The sequence below is a fragment of the Hemicordylus capensis genome, chromosome 6 (genome assembly GCF_027244095.1).
Source record: "Hemicordylus capensis ecotype Gifberg chromosome 6, rHemCap1.1.pri, whole genome shotgun sequence".
Taxonomy (NCBI): domain Eukaryota; kingdom Metazoa; phylum Chordata; class Lepidosauria; order Squamata; family Cordylidae; genus Hemicordylus; species Hemicordylus capensis.
Window position 1 is genome coordinate 18290891 of NC_069662.1, and position 21841 is coordinate 18312731.

The following is a 21841-nucleotide window of genomic DNA, read 5'->3' on the forward strand; positions in this document are numbered from 1 at the left end:
TGATGATGATATAATTTAATTTAATTTAATTAATTAGTAACACACCTTGGGCATCAATAAAATTACAACTCATCAACTATAGAAGGCCACACTACTCAGGACAGCACGAATACTACAACGATATATTTAATTCTTCTTTAGTTATCCTAGAGACCCTTGGAAAGGGCCCGATAATTAAAGTACCAAATCCAGTCAATAACATCTTGTAGACTGTGTGTAAATAGCATAACAAACATAGACTAAACAAATAAACAAATAAATAGTTACTGTTAAGGTTTTCCAGTTCTTCTTTGTTTTAGTTTTTCAGATACCCCTGCGCCCACAAGTCACTGAAATGGCAACTATGTAGAAAATCAGGATCCTGGATGGTGTGGTTTCTATGCATCAAGGAGAACAATGTGGTTTCACAATAAAAATAGTGGGGAGGGCAGAAGACCGCAACAGCAATATATGTCCTTGATTAAAAAAGAAAAAAACGCTGCAAAGGGAAATGACTGGAAGTAAAATGGCAAAAGTGTGGTCAGTGTGTGGAAGTGGGGTGGGGTGGGGGTCTGGCTTGTGAATCAGCTCTTCCGTGCATCAGTCTACATGTCTGCTCATCACACAAGTTGTTCCATTAGCTTTTTCAAGTCAGTCTGAGCAATAAAAGTAACAGATGTTTTGTGGGAATAGTGGAATGGCAACATCATGTAGACACCCCATAAAATCCCTGTCAATAATCAGTGTTGACTATCAAACAAATTGTCATCAGGAAGCACCCTGAGAGAGAAGCAGGGCACAGTGGATTAGAGTACTGTGTAAGTATAGAATATTGTTCGGAGTGGGGTCTGAATGCCTGGACACCTGGGTTCTTTGGCTGGAGGGAAATAGGCATAGTTATCGCCAGATCTTTGCAGATACAACAAAGATGGGGCAAATACACAATTGAGGAGTTTTTTGGGGTTTATTATGGGATGTCCAGGGATAGGGAGAGGAAGAGAGGATAAGATGAGTGGGTTAGAAGAGGAAACATTTTTCTGGGTAGAAAAGCAATTTCAGAGGTTGTTGTAAGGTTACGTGGACCGAATCCTAAACTTCACAAGGTGGAAGTTAAAGAGGACCTTTTCTATCAGATGTCCTTTAGAGGTGCGAAGAGGGCAGATCTCAGCTAAACGTACTCGAACATCCGGTTTCTCCAGTATGTAATAATCCTGGGGGAAAGAGAGAGTTAGTGCCCCCCAAAAAACCCTCCCTAACCCTTTTACCATTGCTGTTGTTCCCTCTGGTGTGGGGACAAGCTCTTTTACAGAAAGTTCCCTTCCTTGGAGGAAAGCTGTAGCTGACTCTGGAGTGGAGGTCGGCTGTTTATACTCACACGCCTATAATCACCAGGAATAGCAGTGCACCCATTGACAAGACAATCGCAACTCCGTTTCGGGCAATATTTGGTTCCTGCAGCGGGGCCCCATAGCGAAGGGACACACGGTCCTGGGAATCAACTGGAAGTAGAGAGCCCAGATTTGGTGTGTGAAAGACAGGTTCACACCAATGATAGCTTCCATCCCTAAGCAAATAGCAGCTTTCCAGAACGATGGCAGTGGCACAGAAGTAAAGGGTTCTCTTGATCACCCACATACCACTCAAACTTCTTTTTAAAATAAAAACTCACAAACAAGGCCAAGCTGCACACTTAGCGTGCAAAATTTGACCCAGAGATATATTTATAAAACTGATCCTTCTGTAGTGCTGCCCCCCCCCGAAAATCTCCTTCCCCCCACCCAATGTCACACCCTGCTCTTCTTTCTTTTTATCTCCTGTCATGGTGTCAATATGGATGTTAGACCTCCATAAAGGCATATGGTTCAGGCTTAGCCCTAGCACAGAAAAGAAGATCAGAGGCCAAGAATCAAGGGCTAATATAGTGTAATGACTAAGAGATGACATTATGAACCATGAGGCCCCCAATTCCAATTACACCTCACTAGGGAGTCTTCAGCAAGCCACTATACACTAGGCCTCAGTCCTCACTTGTGACATGGGAATAATAAAATGGAGCCTACCCTATAGGACCGTTGTACAGTTTTCTGAGATAATATATGTAGCATTTTGTTAAATGCTATATAAATGACAACTTTAGGAGCCATGTACTCAGTGCTGAGGGAAATAACACACATCCTTTAACGTACAAGGTCTGTGTACATGGAAGTAATATGCTTGGGGACACTTAAAACTTCTTTCCTCTTAACTTTGCGCAGGTGTGTGTGTGTGTGTGTGTGTGTTTTCACTCGTTAGGAACACATTTTTGAGAAATTTTCTTTGACACTCATGAGTAAGGGCCGCCCTCTGCCACTGTGGCTGGGGATTATGGGAGCTCTAGTCCAAAAACAGCTGGAGGACCGAAGTTGAGCAGGCCTGCCATAACCCAACTGAATATCCCAGCTTTACCTACCAAAACACTGACTCTGTGTCAAGCAAACAGCACTGGTCTCTTGGCAGTATCTGCAGTCAAACACTTTGTATCGGAGCCAGACTGCAAAGGTAGGAGATTTGGGGTGGGTGGGGGCGGGACAGGATGAAAGAGAAAGAAAGCATGAGAAATGCCCGTCACAGAATAAAGACAACTAGCTGGTCCGGTGCAGAGCATCTGCGCCCCTAGTTCTCCCTGTCTCTTCTTCCCATCTTCATTCCCGACCCCCTTCAGCCCCAGTCCGTGCTCTCCCTCTCAGTCCGCTTTCCCTCCCTGCCGGCTGGCCCTTCCCTTCCCTTCCCTTCCCTCCCGGCCGCCTTTCCTTCTCCACCCGCCAGTGACGGTGGTTTCCCTCGCTGGCCAGCCTGACCGATGCTTTCCCTGCACGCCTGCTGCTGCCATATCCTCAGCCCGTACCCGGAGCTATCTGGCAGCTGCTCACAAACTCTCACGACAGCTGCCACACATGGGATAAACCACAGGTACCTCTTAAATAAATATAAAGATAGAGTTTAATTTAACTTTAACTTTGAGATTGTTTTAATGAAAGGCGGTATATAAATTCAACAATCAATCAATAAATAAGCTCCTCCAGAGCCCAGAACAAGGATCTGGCCTACCAGGTTCTCTAACCCAATCACTCTTCTCCCAGAGAGATTCGCAATTCCTAAGACACAGGGTGGAACTAGGCAAGATGTGAGGGTTGTTAACAGGGCCGGACCGTCCACTAAGCAGACCTAGGCAATCGCCCAGTTCTTGGGGGTGGGGGCGCCACAGCTCCCTGGGTCGAAGTTGAGTGAGCAGGGCCTAACCCCTAGGCCCTTTCCAGATTACCCACTACAACAAAAGTAAAATGCTTCGGCTTGTGCTGATTGCATTGAAAACATAAAGGACTGAAGCTGTTTGTTGTGCAAATCCACCAGCAGGGGGAGCAGTCTTTTCTAGCTTGCGCAAAACTCTACAACAGAAAAATACAGCTATATTTTTGTGCTGCACATGTGGCGTTATAGGACTGTAATGCAGCACAAACCCCAAAGAGGGCATTGGAAATGTGAATGGCACCTTGCTGACAGCGCAGGGTCTGCGATGTCAAAACACAGGAAGTTCGGAAGCACACTTAACGGACACATAGTGACACTGTTGTAGTGCCCAATCTGGAAAGTGCCTTACCGGGCCTCTGGTTTGCTTTCCTCCTCCCCTCCGCTCAGCGCGTCCCCACCTCCTCTCTGCCTTGCTCTGCTCTGCTATTGCTGCGGCTGCTCAGGTGGGAGCCTCCATCCTGGTTTCTCAAGTGCCGGCCTGACCCCAAACAGGAAGCAATTGTTGCACATGACAGTTGGTTTGGCTGAGGTTGGGCCTGGTGGGTCATGGAGGGAAGCTCCTCGCAGCACCATTAAAAACTGCCTCCCTGGGCCATTGAGCGGTTAGTGGGCCCTGAGGGCCACAAGGCTTGCGCTACTGAGGGGAGAAAGGCAGCATCTGTAGAGGACAAGTCGGTGTCAGGTGGGCTTCGAGCTTCTCAGCACTTTCCCCCTCTCCCACTATAGCACCAAACCAGTGCGGGCTAGTCATGAATTGGTAATCTGTGTGGGCTGATCATTCAACCAGGGGAATGAGCAACCTGTGCAGCTGAAGTTAAAGCTGGGGGAGGAGGGGGGCTCTGCACTTCTCGGCTGGGGGGGAGGGGGAGGGGGTGGCACCAAAGTCAAGCTTTGCCTAAGGTACCAAAAACCCAAGGGCTGTCCCTGATCGGGCTGTCCCTAGGGCAGGGCAGGCAGGGGGACTGCCCTATGCCCCGCTCTTTTAGCCCCCATTAACATTAACTGGAAGGGGGCCCCACACTGGCAGCCTGGCTGATTTGCCCCAGGCCCTGCACCCCACCAGAGCTCTCTAAGAATCACTCTGTTGTTGCCAACCCTCCAGGATTGGCCTGAAAGGTCTTCAGGTCACTACTGAAAGCAATCCCAGAGATGTCATGGCTTTGAAAAATATTGGGAAAAGACCGGATATCTTGGCTGCCCAGTTAGTTGGGGGTAACCTTTTAGCTGAAAGGCTGAATTCCTACACATGTGAGTGTAAGCCTCGTTGAACATAGCAAGACTTAGGTTGCAAATGTTTTTTAACTACTTACTCTCTTCTTTATATATATATTTCTCTGAGATGTACTTGTCGCCAATCCTATGCCTGGCAGCTTTCACGAGAGTTTGCGAGCAGCTGCCTATAGCGATGGGGTCAGGCTAGAGAAAGAATATGGCGGCGCTGGTGGCAGCCGGCCAAAGAAAACGGTGGCGGGTGGGCAGCCATGACCGGCAGATAGGCGGGTGGCTGCAACTGAAAGTTGGCTGGCCGGCTGGCAGGTAGAAGATGGCGGCAGAGGCGGGTGGGAGGCGCAAAAGAAGAAGATGGGGCCAGGAGGGCAGCGTGCAGGGAAGAAGAAGAAGGTGGGCAGGGGGTGGGCAGGGAAGAAGACGGTGGGCAGGGGGTGGGCAGGGAAGAAGACGGGCGGGGGTGGGCAGGCAAAAAAGCAGTGGTGGTGGAGGTAGGTGGCAGGAGAAGGTGGCAGCGGCAGCAAACCAGGGGCGCAGATGCTCTGTGCTGGATCAGCTAGTAAATGATTAATTCTTGTGGCCCTTGTGCTAATGCGTCTCCTTTGTGCCCTGCTGCCCATGGACATAATAGACTTTTCACCTCATCCTGTTTGCCCCCTGGAACTCCTGGAAGGCCCAGCCCAGCCACACTTCCAAGCCACATCCAATCCTCTCTCAGCACAGGACCATCGTGGTGGCTTTCGTTTGCCAAATTTCCATCCTCTTCTAATGCCCAGCTATGCAACTAGATGAACTTACCACAGGTTTTTGGGTCACAAGCTGTGAGGGAAAAGAGAGTTCAACCATGAGTAAATGTGTCCCAAATATTCGATTACTCAGAGATTGTTCACCTCCAAAGTGTTCCCAGGAGACTATCCACACAACCCTGTTCCAGACCTCCCTTTAGCCACCTTACCCCTAAATTCAAACGCCCCCCCCCCATACTTTAACCTCCCTACCTCTTGATCATTCTAGTTGCTCTCATGGAGGGGGCTATACTTTTGTTGTCGTGGGTCACATAGGGGATATAGGAGGTTCAAAGAGATTTTCAACATTAAGGAAATAATCCTAAATCATATTTCCAAAAATTGGAATTATGGGGGGAATATAATAGGACATGAGGTTGGAAGAGATTCTCTACCTTGTGTTTGGTGTTCCTTTAATGCCACTTTGAGTTTCATTGTGGTTTCCTTCCGGAATGCAACTAATTCTTCCAAGAGAGCTTGGTCTGGGGACAGAAGACATATGGGGGTTGGGGGCCCCTGCAAGACCCCTCATTTATATTATGAAACGGGCTTGTATGACCAAGAACACACTGGGTGGAAGCGCCAGAGAGGAGGCACTGTCATTCCAAGGCCAAAGGGATCTTTAGGTGGGGAGTGATCAGGATCCCTACCTTTCAGAGAGGTTTGAAGCAGACCTCCTGTTTTTGACCGCACCTTCTTGATCAGATCATCCACTTTGGCTTTAACTGGGAAAAGGAAATGCGATAGGCTAGGGTAGCAGGAGGCACCTTGGTCTGCAGAGAGCCTGCACCAGCCGCATCAAGAGTAGAGATATTTATTTATTTATTAATCTATCTATCTATCACATTTTTATACCACCCAAAACTTACATCTCTGGGCGGTTTACAACAAAATAAAAACAGAAAGTAAAACATTAGTTAAAACAAACAATTTTAAATATTTCAACAATTAAAAAAAATTAAACAACATTTTAAAACAGCATTAAAATAATTAAAACAATATTAATTAAATATTGCAGCAATGGATATTGGGTGCTCCCCTCAAAATATCCTCCACTCCCCCTTTTGCTCCCCCACTCACCAGATTGCAACTTTACAGTAAAGCGTCAGATAATAGTCATAGTCCCATAGCTTATAGTTCTATAGCTTGCTTGCTTGTTGCTTGCTGATTGATTGATTGATTGATTGATATACCACCCTTCCAAAATGGCTCAGAGTGGTTTACAACAAGGTAAAAACAATTAAAACAAGTTAACAGTTAAAATCAAACTATAAAAACAGAATAAAACCAATTAAACAATTCAAACAGCTAAAAGAACCCTGGAGAACCAGGGCAGCAATTTAAAACAGTTTAAAACAGGTTGTCAATCATTTAAAAACCCTGGAAGGCCAGGCCAAACAGATAGGTTTTAAGGGCTCTCCTGAAAGACATTAATGATCTCAAATTACGGATTTCTGCCGGGAGTGCATTCCACAGCCCAGCAGCTACAGAGAAGGCCCACCTCTGAGTCGCTACCAGATGAACTGGTGGTAACTGGAGACAGACCTCCTCAGTTGACCTTAATGTGCAGCGTGGATCATGTAGAAGCTTGAATTAATTATCTTCAAAGGCTTCCCTCCATTGTTTAAAGAAGTCTCATTTACCCACTCCAGAACAAGCAGCACAAGCCAGGTAGGTAGGAGGTTCCACCAGCCCCACAGAATCCAGGGCCAACCCCATTAGCTTCCTTCCTAGCCAGAAATGGGGCTGGGTGAGACCATGTGTGCAGGGGGGGTGCAGCAGCAGGGTCATCTCTCTGGTAAATGTCTGCTCGCCGGGCCATTGCACTAGTCATGACCTCTCTGCTGCCCACCTCTGCCTTTGCTGCACCATGGTCTTGGACAAGAAGAGAAAACTAGCCTGGAAAGTAGACTGAAAGGTTTGACTTGGTCAGTATTTTCTAAGAGGAATCAGGCCCATTTTCTGAACATGTTTGAAAATGTCAAGCAAACTTCATTAGTAAGGTAAATAAACGGACAACGTTAATGACCTTACCAATGTCATTATTTAATGCGTAGCGGAGCAAAATCCTCGCTCCCCTAATAAAGTTCTTTGCTCCCTCAAGCTAATTGTTCTAGAGCTAGAGTTGCTCCTGACCAAGAGGGGGTCAAGCGACTCTGACGCGGCAGCTGAGAGCCAAAATAAACACACATCCTTCCCCTTGCTACAGATTAGGTAATGGCTACTTGAAAGGATGCTGGATGAGAGTTCAGGAGGTCAGTGGATGTTCCCAAAGGGGAGAGTTAATTCCCTGAAGAATCCTGGTGGAAGAAATCAGAAGAGTCTTGCAAGGTAGGACATATCCTTCACCTGCTCAGAGGGGCTGATGTGTGTGTAAAGAGAGAAGAGGGGAAGCAGCTTGTTACAGTTACAGATTAGGTGTGAGACAGAGATACAGACTGAATTTTGGAAAGGCTGAAATGGAATCTGAGAGAGAGCACAGAGAGCTGAAGCACCTTAGCTTCAGCTAAGAGGGTTTCCCTCTAGAGATCTGATGTAATCTGTCATGGCTTGTAGGCATGCTCTGCTATGGGGGATGTGCAAAAAATTCGACCGAATCAATTTGAATTCAAATCAAATTCAAATCAAATTCAAATCGATTCGACTCGAAACTGCTAGCTCAGAATAGGATTTGTCCGAATTGATTCAAATTCATCTGAATTTGAATCAAATTTGATGTGAATTTGATTTGAATTCACCCATATTCAAGTTGATTCAAACGAATCCCTTTCTCTGCAAGTAGTTTCTAATCAAATTGATTTGGTCAAATGTTTTGCACATCCCTATCGGCTATTTCAACTCCATCTATTATTTATGTATTTAACAAATGTATATACCGCCCAAAACTTATGTCCCTGGGCAGTTTACAATAAAAACAGCACAAATTAGAACAGAACATTAAAAACAACTTACAATTTAACACAATATTAGAACTGTTAAAACTATTAAAAACTGTAAATCTAATGCTCAACGTATATTTGTAAGTGGGTCAATATGCTATTAAGAAACCACTAGCCGACCCCCACACAGAGCATCTGTGTGCTCTTTGGGGCCAGCTACCTCCCCCCCACACACCTGCCCCAGTCTCTGGCCGGGCCCAGGCTGCTGGATAAGAGCGTCGCCGTGGCAGCCGAGGTGCTGCTGCTGCGGCCAGGACCGCCTTGCCTTGCCTCTGCGGCCTGCCTCTGCCTCTGCAGCTGGGCCTGCCGCAACCACAGCGGTCGGGCCGCTTCCGCCTCCGTGGTTCTCCTGGGTGCGCCTCAGCCAATCAGGCACCTCTGCTGCCCAGCCAATCAGCTGGGTGCTGGGACGCATATTCCAAGGCACACCCAGGAGAATTAATATAATAGATAATCCTCCACTGAATCTCTTTTTCAAAGGAAGCCAGAATCTGAGAAGAACTGCACCCCTGGAACAACTTGTCACTTGGAGAAGTGGTTTACATAATCCCACGCACCACTTCTTTGTTGTCTCCTCTGTGTCAGATTTTCTCTTGTAAGCCCCTCAGGGCAGAGACCAGTCCCATGTTGTAATGTTCCATGTATATTGATGGTGTAAACAATAACAATATCAATAACAATTATTGACTGGATTGGGGGTGGGTGGTAGCTTTGCTGCAAAAATGTAGCTGGACTGGAGGTCAAGAAATTGATTCTGTGATGGGGTTCTGTTTTTAAACAGGGGTAATGTAATCTCCAGGGCGGGAGAAGGGGAACTTGCAGGTTAGAGCTATATTAAATTTAGGAGCAAGATCTCTGGAGAGAAAGTAGTTCATGAAATTTTAAGGCATAGCAGTGTGGAAAAGGGATAGCGCGGTTGGTATCATTAAAGTTTTCTTGTCATTTTTCTTTTGAAAATGTGCAGGAATCCTCCTGCTCTGACTCAGTATCAGGGTGGAGGTGGTTTGGCTGTGTTCAGACTCTACAGGGAAACTGACCCCTGCTAACTTGGCAAAGAGGCACCTTTTAAAGTGGTGATTCTCTTTATTTAGCAGAGGGAGAGTAACTGGCCCTCTCCACCCCCAGCACAGTACCCCTCCAGTGCCTGTTGCTGGTGTCTAACTTACGTTTCTTTTTAGATTGTGAGCCCTTTGGGGACAGGGATCCATCTTATTTATTTGTTGTTTCTCTGTGTAAACCGCCCTGAGCCATTTTTGGAAGGGTGGTATATAAATCAAATAAATAAACAAACAAACATTTACATTTAAAATAATCATCTTTAAAAGCTCATCAAATGTCACAGGCAAGGGTGCTCATTAGCAGTGATGGCATGGGCACTAGCCAACACTTACCAAAAGAACATTTCACACTGCAGTTCACAAACTGCCATAGACACACTAGCTGGGGAGAAATTACATTTTCTAACAAGTGTTCATTGGTGGAAAGACAAACAGTTCACCTGCAATAGTAAGAACTATTGGATTTATTGCCCAGTAAAACTATTGTCTGGGAAGGCCCCGAGTGTGTGATGAACTCATGATCATCAGCAGAGCAGAGCTGTACCTGCAAAGCCTGAAAACTGGCTGGTGGCATAGTGCAGGAAGAAATCCTCCTCAAGACCTCTGAGGAGCAAGCTGGCTCGTGCCTTGAGGCGCGTGTCATGGATTTGGCGTTCCACAACCTCAGCTCGGAGCTTGGCCAGATTCGTCTTGAAATTTTTATCACAATGTAGGCAGCTCCAAAGGCTTGTGGGCAAACAGACCAGCAGCAGCCACAGCAGTAAAGGAGGGTCTGAGACCAGCATGGCTGACTATGCCACCAGATATGGAGGAACCTCCAGGTTCTGCAGACCATGATATCACAATGGAGGCTGGTTATGGAATGTAGAACAGTTTGGATTTTAGAAGTCAGGATTTGTGGTAAGATCCTAAAGGTTTGCAAGCGGGTGGGCACAAACAGACTAGAACCCAAGGATACTTCCATACCAAGCTTTTCTGCTTTTGCTTTTGACAGAGGGTCTGTCTAGACAGCACATTATTCCAGCATGAACACATCTAATGATGTTAAACGCATTAAGGCTGTTCTCAAGAGCAGCCTAACCCAGGCTGTGTTAGGCTGCAGTACCAGGATTGGCACGGATCCTGGTGCTGCCCGCCTAGCCTCACTTTTCAGCCCAGCTTGGCGCAAGGACACCCTTAACCCTGGTGGCGGGATTGTGTGTGCGCTCAGGCTGCTTGCAGACAGAGATGGGTGCCTAGAGTGCTCATCTCACAGGGTTATCCTCCAATACACCTCACTTGTCATGCTGTGCATTGTGGGATACATGGAGGCTGGGATGCATTGTCCTGGCCTCTGGAGAGCTGCGCTGCGTAGGTGCAGGAGTGTGGATCAAGTGAGCGCGTAGTCCACGTTTCCCACCACCATTGAGGAATTGTCTGGGTGAATTTTTAAAGCTAAGTGTAGGTAAGTTTAGCGCAGCCTTCCTCCTGCCTGCCCTCCCCGCCTCCCAGTCACATGAATACCCTGACTGTGCAATTTCTTAGCACCATCTGCTGGCCACCTGCTGACAAGCCATGACAAACCCATATCTCTTTCAAGTCAGAATGAAAGCCATATTGAAAAGGCACGGGTTTTTCACGGGTTGTCAGAAAACAGCACTAAAACATTACACAGTGTGTTTCAACATCAACTACTATAAATATGATATATTGCTTTTCAACAGCATTGTGTAGTCTTTTGTAAAATCTCTCATCAGAATTTGTGTTCATGCTGGGATAAATTGAGGAGAGGAGAGCTGGTCTTGTGGTAGCAACTCCAAGCATGACCCTTAGCTAAGCAGGGTCTAGTGTCATATGAATGGGAGACTTGAGGTGTGAGTACTGTAAGATATTCCCCTTTGGGGATGGAGCCACTCTGGGAAGAGCAGAAGGTTCCAAGTTCCCTCCCTGGCTTCTCCAAGATAGGGCTGAGAGAGATTCCTGCCTGCAACCTTGGAGAAGCCGCTGCCAGTCTGTGTAGACAATACTAAGCTAAATGGACCAATGGTCTGACTCAGTATATGGTGGCTTTTCTATGTCCCTGTGCCTTCTAGAGAGACCAGAGAATCCAGACAAAAATGCTGGCAGAACATTGTGTTCCTGTGTTTTGGGTTCATCCTCTTGCCTCCCCGCCGCCACCGTTCTGATTTGTGACAATGGTTTCCTTCAATAAAAACACGCCACTGCAAAACTCTTAACAATATACAAATGTATTAGGCCCTTTGACTATTTCTCAGAGGGTCCGTTGATTTGATTTCCCCCTGCTGTAGGTGGAAATAGCATAGCCAAGACAGGCAGTGCCCGGGAGAGCTGGGAGGTGATGTCATGGGCATCTCGTTGGCGCAGGTAGCAGAGAAATGCTGTCCACAAGAAGGAGCAGGCACCCACATAGGCGGTGCGCAAGATGGGAGGCACAAGAGTAAAATTCACCACCTGGTGGAGGGAGAAAGGAATTCCGGCATCAGTTTGAGGACTGAAGCATAGTGTCTTACAAGATATCTGCTCTGATCTGAGACTGGTTGGGATTTGTCCTTGCATTACTTTGTTTGTTTGCTTGTTTGTTTATCAAAGTTGTAGACTGCCCCAAACTTGTGTCTCTCGGCAGTTGTTTGTTATTTATTTGTTTGTTAGTTTGATATTCATATTCTATTTATTTATTAAATATACATATTTAAAATATTTATACTCCACCCCTCCAGTGTACTACTGCTCAGGGTGGTTCACAACAATAAGACTGCCTACAACCTTGGAGAAGCCGCTGCCAGTCTGTGTAGACAATACTGAGCTAGATAGACCAATGGTCTGACTCAGTATATGGCAGTTTCCTATGTTCCTAAGATAGACACAGATACAATAAAAGCAATAAAATTAACTTTTTTTAAAAAGTCAGATTAAAAACCACAATCATTATTAGGTTCAAATTAAAACTGAAAATTATAAAAAGCTAAAGAACCTACCAGATATAACAAAATAATAATGGAACATTAAAAAGCCTCCTTTAAAAGGTGTGTTTTAAGATATTTTTTAAACACACTAATTGATACATTACATTTTTATCGCACCCTTCCTCCCAGGAGCTCCGGGCAGCCTACGTGGTCGTCCTCCCCACTTTTGTCCTCACAACAATCCTGTGAGGTAGGTTAGGCTGAGGGATTGTGATTGGTCCTAAGGCCACCCAGCGAGCTTCATGGCTCAGTGGGGATTTGCACCCGGGTCTCCCTGAGCCTGGGACTAGTCTGGCATTCTAATCACTGCATCACTCCAGTTTTTTGCAGACATCCAGTTCCTGACAGTCACTTGCGTCCATTGGTTTATTGTAGGGGTTCTGCTTCCGGCCTCCTGGGGTTGTTAGGGGCCTCAGAGTGGTGCAGGGGAGGACTTATACAGTCATCCTGGTTCTTCCTCTTAATATGGCCCACATTCCTACAGTTTTAAACAACTGCCTTGTTTCAGGGATGCAGAAATGCTGCTAGAGACGCTTTCCACACTATACTAGGAAAACCTTAGGGCTGTTCTCACGCTCCTCAGTAGGATAGGACAAGCATCCTTCCCAGGTTCGGCAGCTGTGTGCACTCCTCTTTTGTGATTGTGTGCTAGTAAAAAAAAAAAAAGTAGGAGTGGAAGGAAGTGATCTTGTGAGGCTCATGCATAGGATGAGGGCTCTGTCCTACCCTGCAGTTGTACCTGGTTGCTGAATGAGGAAGAAAGGTTTGGGCAGAACCCGTCTTGAGTCCGACACTTGTCCTCCCCTAATAATTATCATGTGAACGAGTCTCTTGTCTGCTAACTGCTCGGCCTGCAGTTGTTTAAATGCAGAGAAGCCCAATCAGGGGGGAAAGTTGGCAATCCTAGAATTCAACCACTGGGGTGAGGGTAGAAAAGAGAGGGCAGCCCCACTTACCTGGAATAAAGTCCAGCACAGTACTCCAGCCTGTAGGAGAAAATATGGCCATGTAAGTTTAGTGTTCAATATTAAGGTTAAGGGCTCCATAATAGTGCCTGGTTTGGGCAGACTAAGAGGTCATTAGTAGGGCAGCAACCTTCTGCCAGTTAATCCATTACAAACCTTTTCAACAGATGAAAAGTCATTTCTCATTCACCGCAACACATATTTGAAAAAAGATGATGTCATGCACGTGGTGAGGAGGAGGAGGAGGACAAGTACACCAGCCTTTTCTGTAGGTCCAGCTTCTGGTCTCCTGGGGTTGTTAGGGGCCTCAGAGTGGTGCAGGAGAGGGGTTTACACAGTCACACTGGTTCCTCCTCTTGTGCTGTGGTCCTTGGTGGGTTCCCCTCTGTCTCCGTTCTCAGAGAGCAGCGCTGAGAACATCATTGACTAGGACCGGGGAGACCTGAGTTCAAATCCCCATTCAGCCAGACACTTGCTGGGTGACTCTGGGCCAGTCACATCTCTCTCAGCCTAACCTACTTCACAGGATTGTTGTGAGGAGAAACTTAAGTATGTAGTACACCGCTCTGGGCTCCTTGGAGGAAGAGCGGGATGTAAAATGTAAAATAAATAAAATTAAAAAATAGCCCTCTGCAGAGGTGGTAGGCCTCCCACCCACCCACCCCTTCCCACATCCTGTTTCCCACTTCCATTTTGCCCCGGTCTCATGCTGTTACCAGCTTTGTTGCCAGCAGCTCCTTGTTCCGGGGTGCGCGCTGAGCAGGGCTCAACAGGGCACATGCTGGTCCAATCTTGGCCCATCCACTGCACCACCAGAGAGGAAAGGAGGCCCTGAAGGCGGGATGTCACACTCCTTGCATGCCTTGCCATTGGCTGTGGGGCCGCAATGGTATCCAGGCCACACAGCACCCCGGCATTAATTTTTAAAGTATATGTACACATAAAAGCTATAGATATCAAATATCATAATAGAAGAGGTATTCTCCCTTCTCTTCCACACAGGAGGGAATACTTCTTCCAAAATGGTGTCTGCTGAAATATATGTAGAGATAATTTAAAAACAAAGAGCGGATGCATCCCACACACACACTTCAGCATCAGCAATATCCACATTAAGCAGAACGTGGTGTCGTGGCTAGAGTGCCAGACTAGGGCCCGGGAGACCCGAGTTCAAATCTGCATTCAGCCATGAAACTAGCTGGGTGACTCTGGGCCAGTCACTCTCTCTCAGCCTAACCTACTTCACAGGGTTGTTCTTGTGAGGAGAAACATAAGTATGTAGTACACCGCTCTGGGCTCCTTGGAGGAAGAGCGGGATATAAAATGTAAAAAATAAAATAAAATAACTTGCTTGTGTCCAAAACTAATACAATCAAATTTATTGAGAAATTCTAGCTCAACAATTTCACACTGGAGTCTTCTTTTAAAGTTCTTTTACTGAAGGACGCATGCCGACTTTCAGGTCAATGGCAGAAGGGGTGGCCTAATGTATTGTGGCACCTGGTGGGGCATCAAATGCTGTGTGGACCCATGACCCTGGTGGGCCCCCTTTCAAAGCCAACCCTTGCAAGCGTTGAAAGTGGGGCAGGGGGCGGGGAGCAGGGAAGGTTACCAGTTATCTCCTCACTGCTCCTCATGCTTTTTGCAAGCTTTGCATAGAGCGTGAGGAGAAGCACTCCATGTGAAGCTTGCAGGGGTTAGATCGGTCCCGAAGAGCTGCTCCAATGCCAGGCGCAGAGATCCTCTTGCCACCCTGTTGATGCTCCAGTAATCTGCTGCCTGAAGCAACTGCCTCACTTTGCCCCATGAAAGGGCTGCCCCAAGCAGCAGGGTGTCCTGGGAGAGTGAAATATTAGTTGCTCTAGTGCCACAAGAGTCTTTCTTGTCACTAACGCAGCATAATAGAATTGGAAAAGGTGAAGAAGAGTTGATTGGGGCCTAGAGCACCTTACTTATGAGGCAAGGCTACAACACCTGGGGCTTTTTAGTTTAGAAAAAAGATGATGGAGGGGAGACGTGATAGAGGTCTATAAAGCTATGCATGGGTCATTCCATGAAACTGATGGCCAGGAAATTTAGGACCAATAAAAGGAAGGACTTTTTCACACAATATATAAGTAACCTATGGAATTCTCTGCCACAAAAATGACAGCCAACAGCCTGGATGGCTTTAAGAGGGGTTTCGATAAATTCATGGAGGACAGGTCTATCAATGGCTACTAGGCTGGTGGCTATAGCCCAATCTCCAGCCTCAGAGGCAAGATGCCTCTAAACACCAGTCACAGGGGAGCAACAGCAGGAGAGAGAGCATGCCCTCACCTCTTGCCTGTGGGCTTCCCAGAGGCATCTGGTGAGCCACTGTGGGAAAGAGGGTGCTGGACTAGATAGGCCTTGGGCCTGATCCAGCAGGGCTGGTCTTATGTTCTTATGTTCCCCCCTCTGGAATTGTTATTATATGGTGATTATTACCTTGTATGTCGGCCAAAACTTCTCCCTTAATTTCCCAGAGATGTCAGTTTCGCCATCCAAGAGAGACAGACCTGGAAGAGGTAGAGGACGATGAGGAAAGGATGTCGCCATCTCTGAAGTGTTTCCCACCTCCTCCAGCCTCCCCCTCACCATCCGCCATTGCTTCTCACCAGTATAAAATGCCCCGATGGTGACCGGCGCTGCTATGACCTGGTCACAAGTCACCTTGGCTATCACCATAGGAGCGCTCACTCCTGGAAGAAGGCGCTCCAGGCTCCGGAACCAGACGTAGTTGAAGTTGGCGTGGAATGTGAACCCTACCAGCGCCACTTTCCCCGTCTGCTTCAGATCCAAACTGTCCTGCCTGGAGGGATCCTGACGGGGCCTAGTCAACATCTGCTGAGCCGCATCTGCTGCTGAGAACAGTGTCCCGTAGGCAGCCACGTTCGCCAGCCATGGATAGCGATGCACCAGGACTAGTAGGGGGTGCATTTGAGTTGGGTGCTGAGGTGTCGCCAGGGGAAAAAATCTCTGTGTCCTCACCACATGACGAGTCTTGGAGATCCTTCCCTAAGAGTGAGATCAGAAAGACTGGTTTGTGTTTGTCATGTAAATACAGCATTATCCCCATGATCAGCCTGTCTGCATACTCTATTTCCATGCAAGGCAGCCATCTTTGCATAACAGTGAACACCTCACCACACAGCCACAGAATAAATAAGCTCTTATCTACTTGCCAGCATTTCTGCACACACAGAAGTAATGAGCTATCCACCCCTTATGGTAACACCATATGTGTGTGCATTACCCATCTCTGTCCGAATACTGCTCACTCAAAAGGGGTCCCCAACCCTTTTCAACTCATATATTTAGCGGGGGGAGAGTAACTGGCCCTATCCACCCCCAGCACAGTACCTCCAGTGACTGCTGCTGGTGTCTATCTTATGTTTCCTTTTAGATTGTGAGCCCTTTGGGGACAAGGAGCCATCTTATTTATTTATTATTTCTCTGTGTAAACCGCCCTGGGCCATTTCTGGAAGGGCGGTATAGAAATCAAATAAACAAATAAATAAATAAATGTTCCCCTCTTCTGCTGCAAACCTTCAGCTCAGGTACCCCATACAGACTAATGCAGTCATTGACTTACTAAAATACGCATGAGTACTCCCATTACTTTTCTAAAGCTTGTCAGTCAGGCTGAGGGGAGGGGCACGATGAGCTCCAGCACGTAGCCAACCAGTCAGGAGCAGAGAGGAGGGTCTTCACTCTCCTCCCTCCCCTTCTGTAGCGGACACATTACTGGGGATGCTTTGGCTTCAAGCTGGTAATTCTCAGATGGGGAACAAGACGAGTACGACAAATATTTATATACCACTTTTCAACAAAAGTTCCCAAAGCAGTTTACAAAGAGATAGATAGATAGATAGATAGATAGATAGATAGATAAAATAAAAAAGGCTTGCTGTCCCCAAAGGCTCACAATCTAGAAAAGAAACATAAGATAGACACCAGCAACAGCCACTGGAGGGATGCTGTGCTGGGGATGGATAGGGCCAGTTGCTCTCCCCCTGCTAAATAAACAAATGGTGTGGGGAGGCACCTAGGTCCTGAGAGCCCTTCAAGTACTCCATGGGTACAATAACACACACATACACACCCGGTGGGGAACCCCTGCTGTATAAAACCATACACACTCCACCATGGAGAACATATTCTTACCATGTATATTTTAATGGCTTTCATTTTCACAACACACCAAAAGACACACCAAAGAAACTCTGAGACCTTGGGCTGGGGCGATATAAAAATGAGCTAAATAAATAAATAAATAGGTCTTACCCTTCCTAGGACTCAAATCCTTTGCCCTTTTGGGGGAAGGACTATAGCTCACTGGGAGAGCATCTGCTTTGCATGCACAAGGTCCCAGGTTCAGTCCCTGGCAGCATCTCCAGGTAAGGCTGGGAAAGACTCCTGTCTGAAACCCTGGGAAGTCGCTGCCAGTCAGTGTAGACAGTCCTGAGCTAGACAGACCGGCGGTCTGACTCAGTAGAAGGCAGCACCCTGTGTTCCTATGGCCACATGGTCAGAATATGGTCAGAGCCTTGCATGGAGAAGGTCCCAGGTTCAATCCCCGGCATCTCTAGGTAGGGCTGGCAAAGACCCTGCCTGAAAGCCTGTGGTGCCAGTCAGTGTAGACAAGACTGAGGGCTCAGTTTCATAAGGCAGTTTCTTAGGTGACCTAATCACACGCTTCCCTCACTGTGAGCCAATCTTCTACAGTCCTACACTGGACTACTATTCCTCCCAGTTTCCCCAACCACCATGCTCTTTAGTCCTTGTGGCTGGGTATGATGGGAGTTGTAATCCAATAATGTCTCAGGGCCCAAGTTTGGGAACCCTGGACAATATGCAATTCTGCAGTGAAGTCCAGCCCAGCCCTTGACCGAACGTTGTCTCTTTCCATTGGTTCATTTTTTAAGTACCTTAAGTGCACAATACAAGATCAGTATCATGGCTTGGATGCACCATCTGCAGGCAGGAATTACCCCTCTCATCAAAGCTTTATCTCTCTGCATGCATGGATCCGTATAAATCTGCGCTTGTGCGTGTCATATATAAACAAACAAAGCATCAGGGGTCTTTCCTCAAACTTTACGGAAGTGTTTTCATTTCAAAATCTACTGAAATGCCCAGGACCCCCAGCAGCACTCCAGACGGTAGGTTGCCTGCTCCAAATCCATCTCTCTGCCAGTATGAGGACAAATCCCTCCACGCAGTCACCTGTCTTCCAAATTCACACAACATGATGGCCAGGTCCACGTGGGGGATAGAATGTCCGGTAAATGCAAACTAGAGATCTTTGCCATGTGCGTGCTCCCATGGAGCGTGTCAGTTGAACTACGGGAGCGCTTAAGCCCCTGAGCCTATTTTAATGCCAGCACTCAACCCTGGAAGTAACCATCGAGCAAAAAGGGTGCCTCCGAGCATGTGTGGAGTTTATTTCCTCTGGCTCATTGAGCAAGCACAAACGAATCCAACACTGACGGATAAACCGAGCGCTGTCACTCTGTATAACACACACACTCACACATTTCTTTCTCCCCTCTTTGACTCTGATCCACCCACATTTATCCCCACTTCTGCCCCCTACTACCCCCACGTTTATTAGAGCCATTACCCCCAGTCTCCTGTCCTTTTCCCCCTCCGGGTCTAGCAGAAGCGACAGGGGACGGGTCAGCCACGTTGTCTGCTCCACAGAGCTATAAATAGCCAGACAGATGGGCAGGGTGCAGAAAAGGAGAACCACTTAGGGAGAGAAATCCATTGCATGTCCTCTGAAGGCCTTCTTGCTCCCACCCTTCCGCCGTCCTGAGAGGTGTAGCCTTCCTCCACCCCGGCTCCTTGCTGAGTTCCAAGAACACGGGGAGCATAAAGAACAGGAAGTTGGCCGCATCTTTTAGCCAGTCAAGGTGCCAGCCCTACTCCCCAGGTCACGGACAGCCAGCTGCACATCTGGGGAATAAGGAGTTAACAGCAAGAGAGACAGAACTGGGACAGCGTTGACTCAGTCAGTGCACACACAATGCGAACAGCGTGGTTTATTCTAACAGCAGCTAGGCAGGATTTTATGCAATGTCAGAAAGATGAGTGCAGCGTGAAATAAGTTTTTCTGCAGCTGGGCATATGGGGTTTGAAGAGGAGCTAGGCCTTTGCAATGAAAAAGATGGGGGGGGGAGAAAGAGAAGGAGAAACGAAAAATAAAGATGAATGCTCTTGCCTTTCGACTACTTACTTGACTAGTCAAAGGCACTTATTGAACTTTACTTAAACGGTATACAGGTATGTGGGTATACAACCATTACTTAGCAGTACGAAGCAAACCGAGAAAAGATGCATTTCTCATTTTCCCTTCCCTTTTTCTGTTCTCTTGTGCAGGGGGAGGAGTGTGTGCAGGCGGCTGCATGCACAGTATGAATATGAATATGGTGGATATTTATATACTGCATGGGGGGGGAGATTAAACCCTGGCAGAGACACACACTCTCTCTCTCTCTCTCTCTCTCTCTCTCTCTCACACACACACACACACACCACACACACACCCCAGGGGCAGAACTACCACTGGGCAACCAGGTGCAGTGAACCTAGGCCGCCCAATGAGGCTGGGGCCATGCACTGCCCACCTCTGCAGCTGCCCGACCCCTTCCCTCGTCGGCACCCGCAAAAAGCTGGCTCACATGGGGTCAGGGCTGGCGGAGCTGCCCGCCACTCTCCTCTCCCCCCTCTCCTTCCACTCTCATCGGTGCTGGCAAAGCCAATGAGGGCTAATGATGTCACCACCCAACGCATATCTCAAGGCAGTGACATCATTAGCCCACACAAGGGAAGAAGGAGAGAGGCCCGTGGGTGGCTGTGGAGGGAGGCGATGTGTGGCTTCTGTGACCCTGGCCCCAGGCACACCCGTGTTGACAAGGGGGGGGGGTGACAAGGGAGGGGGAGGGGTAGAAGGTGGTGGGCAGCTGCAGAAGCTGGCAGCTGTGGTGCCAGCAGCAGGAGCCACCAAAATATCTAGCCATGGGTGGCCACCCATAGCACTATGCACCTCTCTCTCTCTCACACACACACACACTTCACATGTCTGTCTAAGATACTGCCAAAATCTCTTCCCTCCTTTTCCCTTCAACTACAGTAAAATCTGGATTTTGGCTCAGAATTTCATTTAGATGAATGGCAATGTAATGTTTCCCAATCTCTGTATTTCCCAATTGACTACATATTTCTTATAGTGAACAACCACATGATTATCTTATTTTTCTGATTAACAGTTTGTACATAATGCTGCGGGGTGGGAGGTGGGGATTTTCCTACAGAAGCCTTATTGAAAGGAGCTGTGCAAGGATTCAGGGTTACGCTTTTATCGCAGACTCCAGAGGGGCTTGTGCAGCAGTGCAAGAGGAGTTCCAGGGCTGGATTGTACCTGTTCTTCCTTCTTCTCACCTCTCCTGCCTTTTTTCGACCTAACACTAGAGATCAGATCCTTGGGTGATTGGCAGATCTCGTCAGTGCCAGAGAGGGCATGAGGGGCAAGAGAGAATACCTTTAGGATGGACACATTAATATGAAACATAGTGTGCTTTCTCTTTTGCAGAAATCTAACAAAGGGGTTCTGATCTAACATGAAGGGCAAAGGACAATACTACTGCCAAGGCCTACCTGAATAGGCAAGGCGGCACCTCCTCCAGCTCCCTCCTATTCCTAGCCATGGAAATGTGGTTCTGGTGCATTTGCCACGAGATCACCCCCCCCCCCCGGCGGTCCATATTCAGGGCCAGGACAAAGTCACGGTGGACAGGTTGAGCAGGACTCACTCAACATCCCACGAATGGCAGCTACATCCCCCCACGCTCCACTCCCTCTTCCGCTGCTGGTTCCTCCCAGAAATAGACCTCCGCATCAGAGACGAATGCACAATGTCACCTGTATTGCTCCAGGTCCGGGATCGGGCACAACTCCCTTGGGGGCGCGTTTGCTATGAACTGGGCGGGACTTCTGGTCTATGCCTTTCCCCCGATTTCCTTGAGGGAATTCCCCAATTCCCTCGATTGCCTCTACTTTCTCAAGTTCTTCAGAAAATCTCCCAGGACCGACTGCACTGCATTTTCATTGCCCCATGGTGGCCCAGGAGGCCCTGGTTTCCCCACCTCCTCTGTCTCTCCAATCATCAATTCCTCCACCTGCCACACAACCCTCGCCTCCTCTCCCTGCAGAATGGTCGCCTCCTCCATCCAGACCTACAACGTCTCCATCTCACGGCTTGAATAATTCCTTTCCTTGAATCAGGGTTCCCAACATGGGATACTCCTGAGGTTGCTGAACTACAACTCCCATCATCCTCAGCTATAATTTATTGTGACGGGGATGATGGAAATTGTGGTTCGGCAACCTCTGGAGTACCGCAGGTTGGGAATCCGTGCCTTGAATGGTTTCCTTCTCTGGCTTAGGTGGGAGGTTCTTCCTTAGGGGAAGGAAGTTTAGGAGATTTCCTGAACAAGAGATTATTCAAAGGCTTGTTTCACTTAAAGTCACTCATTTATTTATTTATTTATTTAATTTGATTTCCATACTGCCCTTCCAAAAATGGCTCAGGGCAGTTTACACAGAGAAATA

General features: G+C 47.6%; 2 protein-coding genes and 1 long non-coding RNA gene across 6 annotated transcripts; 1 reads left to right on the plus strand and 2 right to left on the minus strand.

Moving 5' to 3' along the window:
* IZUMO2 (IZUMO family member 2) lies at positions 1–10072 on the minus strand. Its single transcript, XM_053262045.1, has 7 exons — positions 9821–10072; positions 5930–6004; positions 5675–5761; positions 5293–5313; positions 2429–2509; positions 1355–1478; positions 1–1190 (listed from the first exon to the last, which is right to left on the minus strand). The coding sequence occupies exons 1-7, from the start codon at positions 10059–10061 to the stop codon at positions 1148–1150; spliced, it is 672 nt and encodes a 223-aa protein (XP_053118020.1). The 5' UTR covers positions 10062–10072; the 3' UTR covers positions 1–1147.
* LOC128329984 (uncharacterized) lies at positions 3621–16306 on the plus strand. Its single transcript, XR_008309894.1, has 3 exons — positions 3621–3949; positions 7489–7610; positions 15712–16306. It is a non-coding gene; the product is annotated as an uncharacterized LOC128329984 (long non-coding RNA).
* On the minus strand, positions 11487–18419 carry LOC128329981 (mpv17-like protein). 4 transcript variants are annotated; one of them, XM_053262043.1, is made up of 5 exons: positions 18157–18397; positions 15844–16243; positions 15674–15744; positions 13196–13225; positions 11487–11727 (listed from the first exon to the last, which is right to left on the minus strand). In XM_053262043.1, the coding sequence occupies exons 1-5, from the start codon at positions 18247–18249 to the stop codon at positions 11521–11523; spliced, it is 801 nt and encodes a 266-aa protein (XP_053118018.1). In that variant the 5' UTR covers positions 18250–18397; the 3' UTR covers positions 11487–11520. The 4 variants fall into 4 exon arrangements, with proteins under 4 accessions (XP_053118018.1, XP_053118019.1, XP_053118016.1 ...); XM_053262044.1 differs by lacking the exon at positions 13196–13225 and having other exon boundaries at positions 18157–18410; XM_053262041.1 differs by having other exon boundaries at positions 15674–16243; positions 18157–18410.
* Between the last annotated feature and the right edge of the window lie 3422 nt (positions 18420–21841).

What these genes read in the sequence shown, in the direction of transcription:
- IZUMO2 (XM_053262045.1), bottom strand. Translation starts at nt 10,061, where the DNA reads ATGCTGGTCTCAGACCCTCCTTTACTGCTGTGGCTGCTGCTGGTCTGT. An exon ending in GCTTCAAACCTCTCTGAAAG is followed by an intron (nt 5,762 to 5,929) that starts GTAGGGATCCTG and finishes TTCTGTCCCCAG; the next exon opens with ACCAAGCTCTCTTGGAAGAA. An exon ending in AAAGGAACACCAAACACAAG is followed by an intron (nt 5,314 to 5,674) that starts GTAGAGAATCTC and finishes TTTCCCTCACAG; the next exon opens with CTTGTGACCCAAAAACCTGT.
- LOC128329981 (XM_053262041.1), bottom strand. Translation starts at nt 18,249, where the DNA reads ATGCAGAGAGATAAAGCTTTGATGAGAGGGGTAATTCCTGCCTGCAGA. An exon ending in TCTTGTATTGTGCACTTAAG is followed by an intron (nt 16,244 to 18,156) that starts GTACTTAAAAAA and finishes TCTCACTCTTAG; the next exon opens with GGAAGGATCTCCAAGACTCG. An exon ending in AGTTTTGGCCGACATACAAG is followed by an intron (nt 13,226 to 15,673) that starts GTAATAATCACC and finishes TTTCTCCTACAG; the next exon opens with GCTGGAGTACTGTGCTGGAC.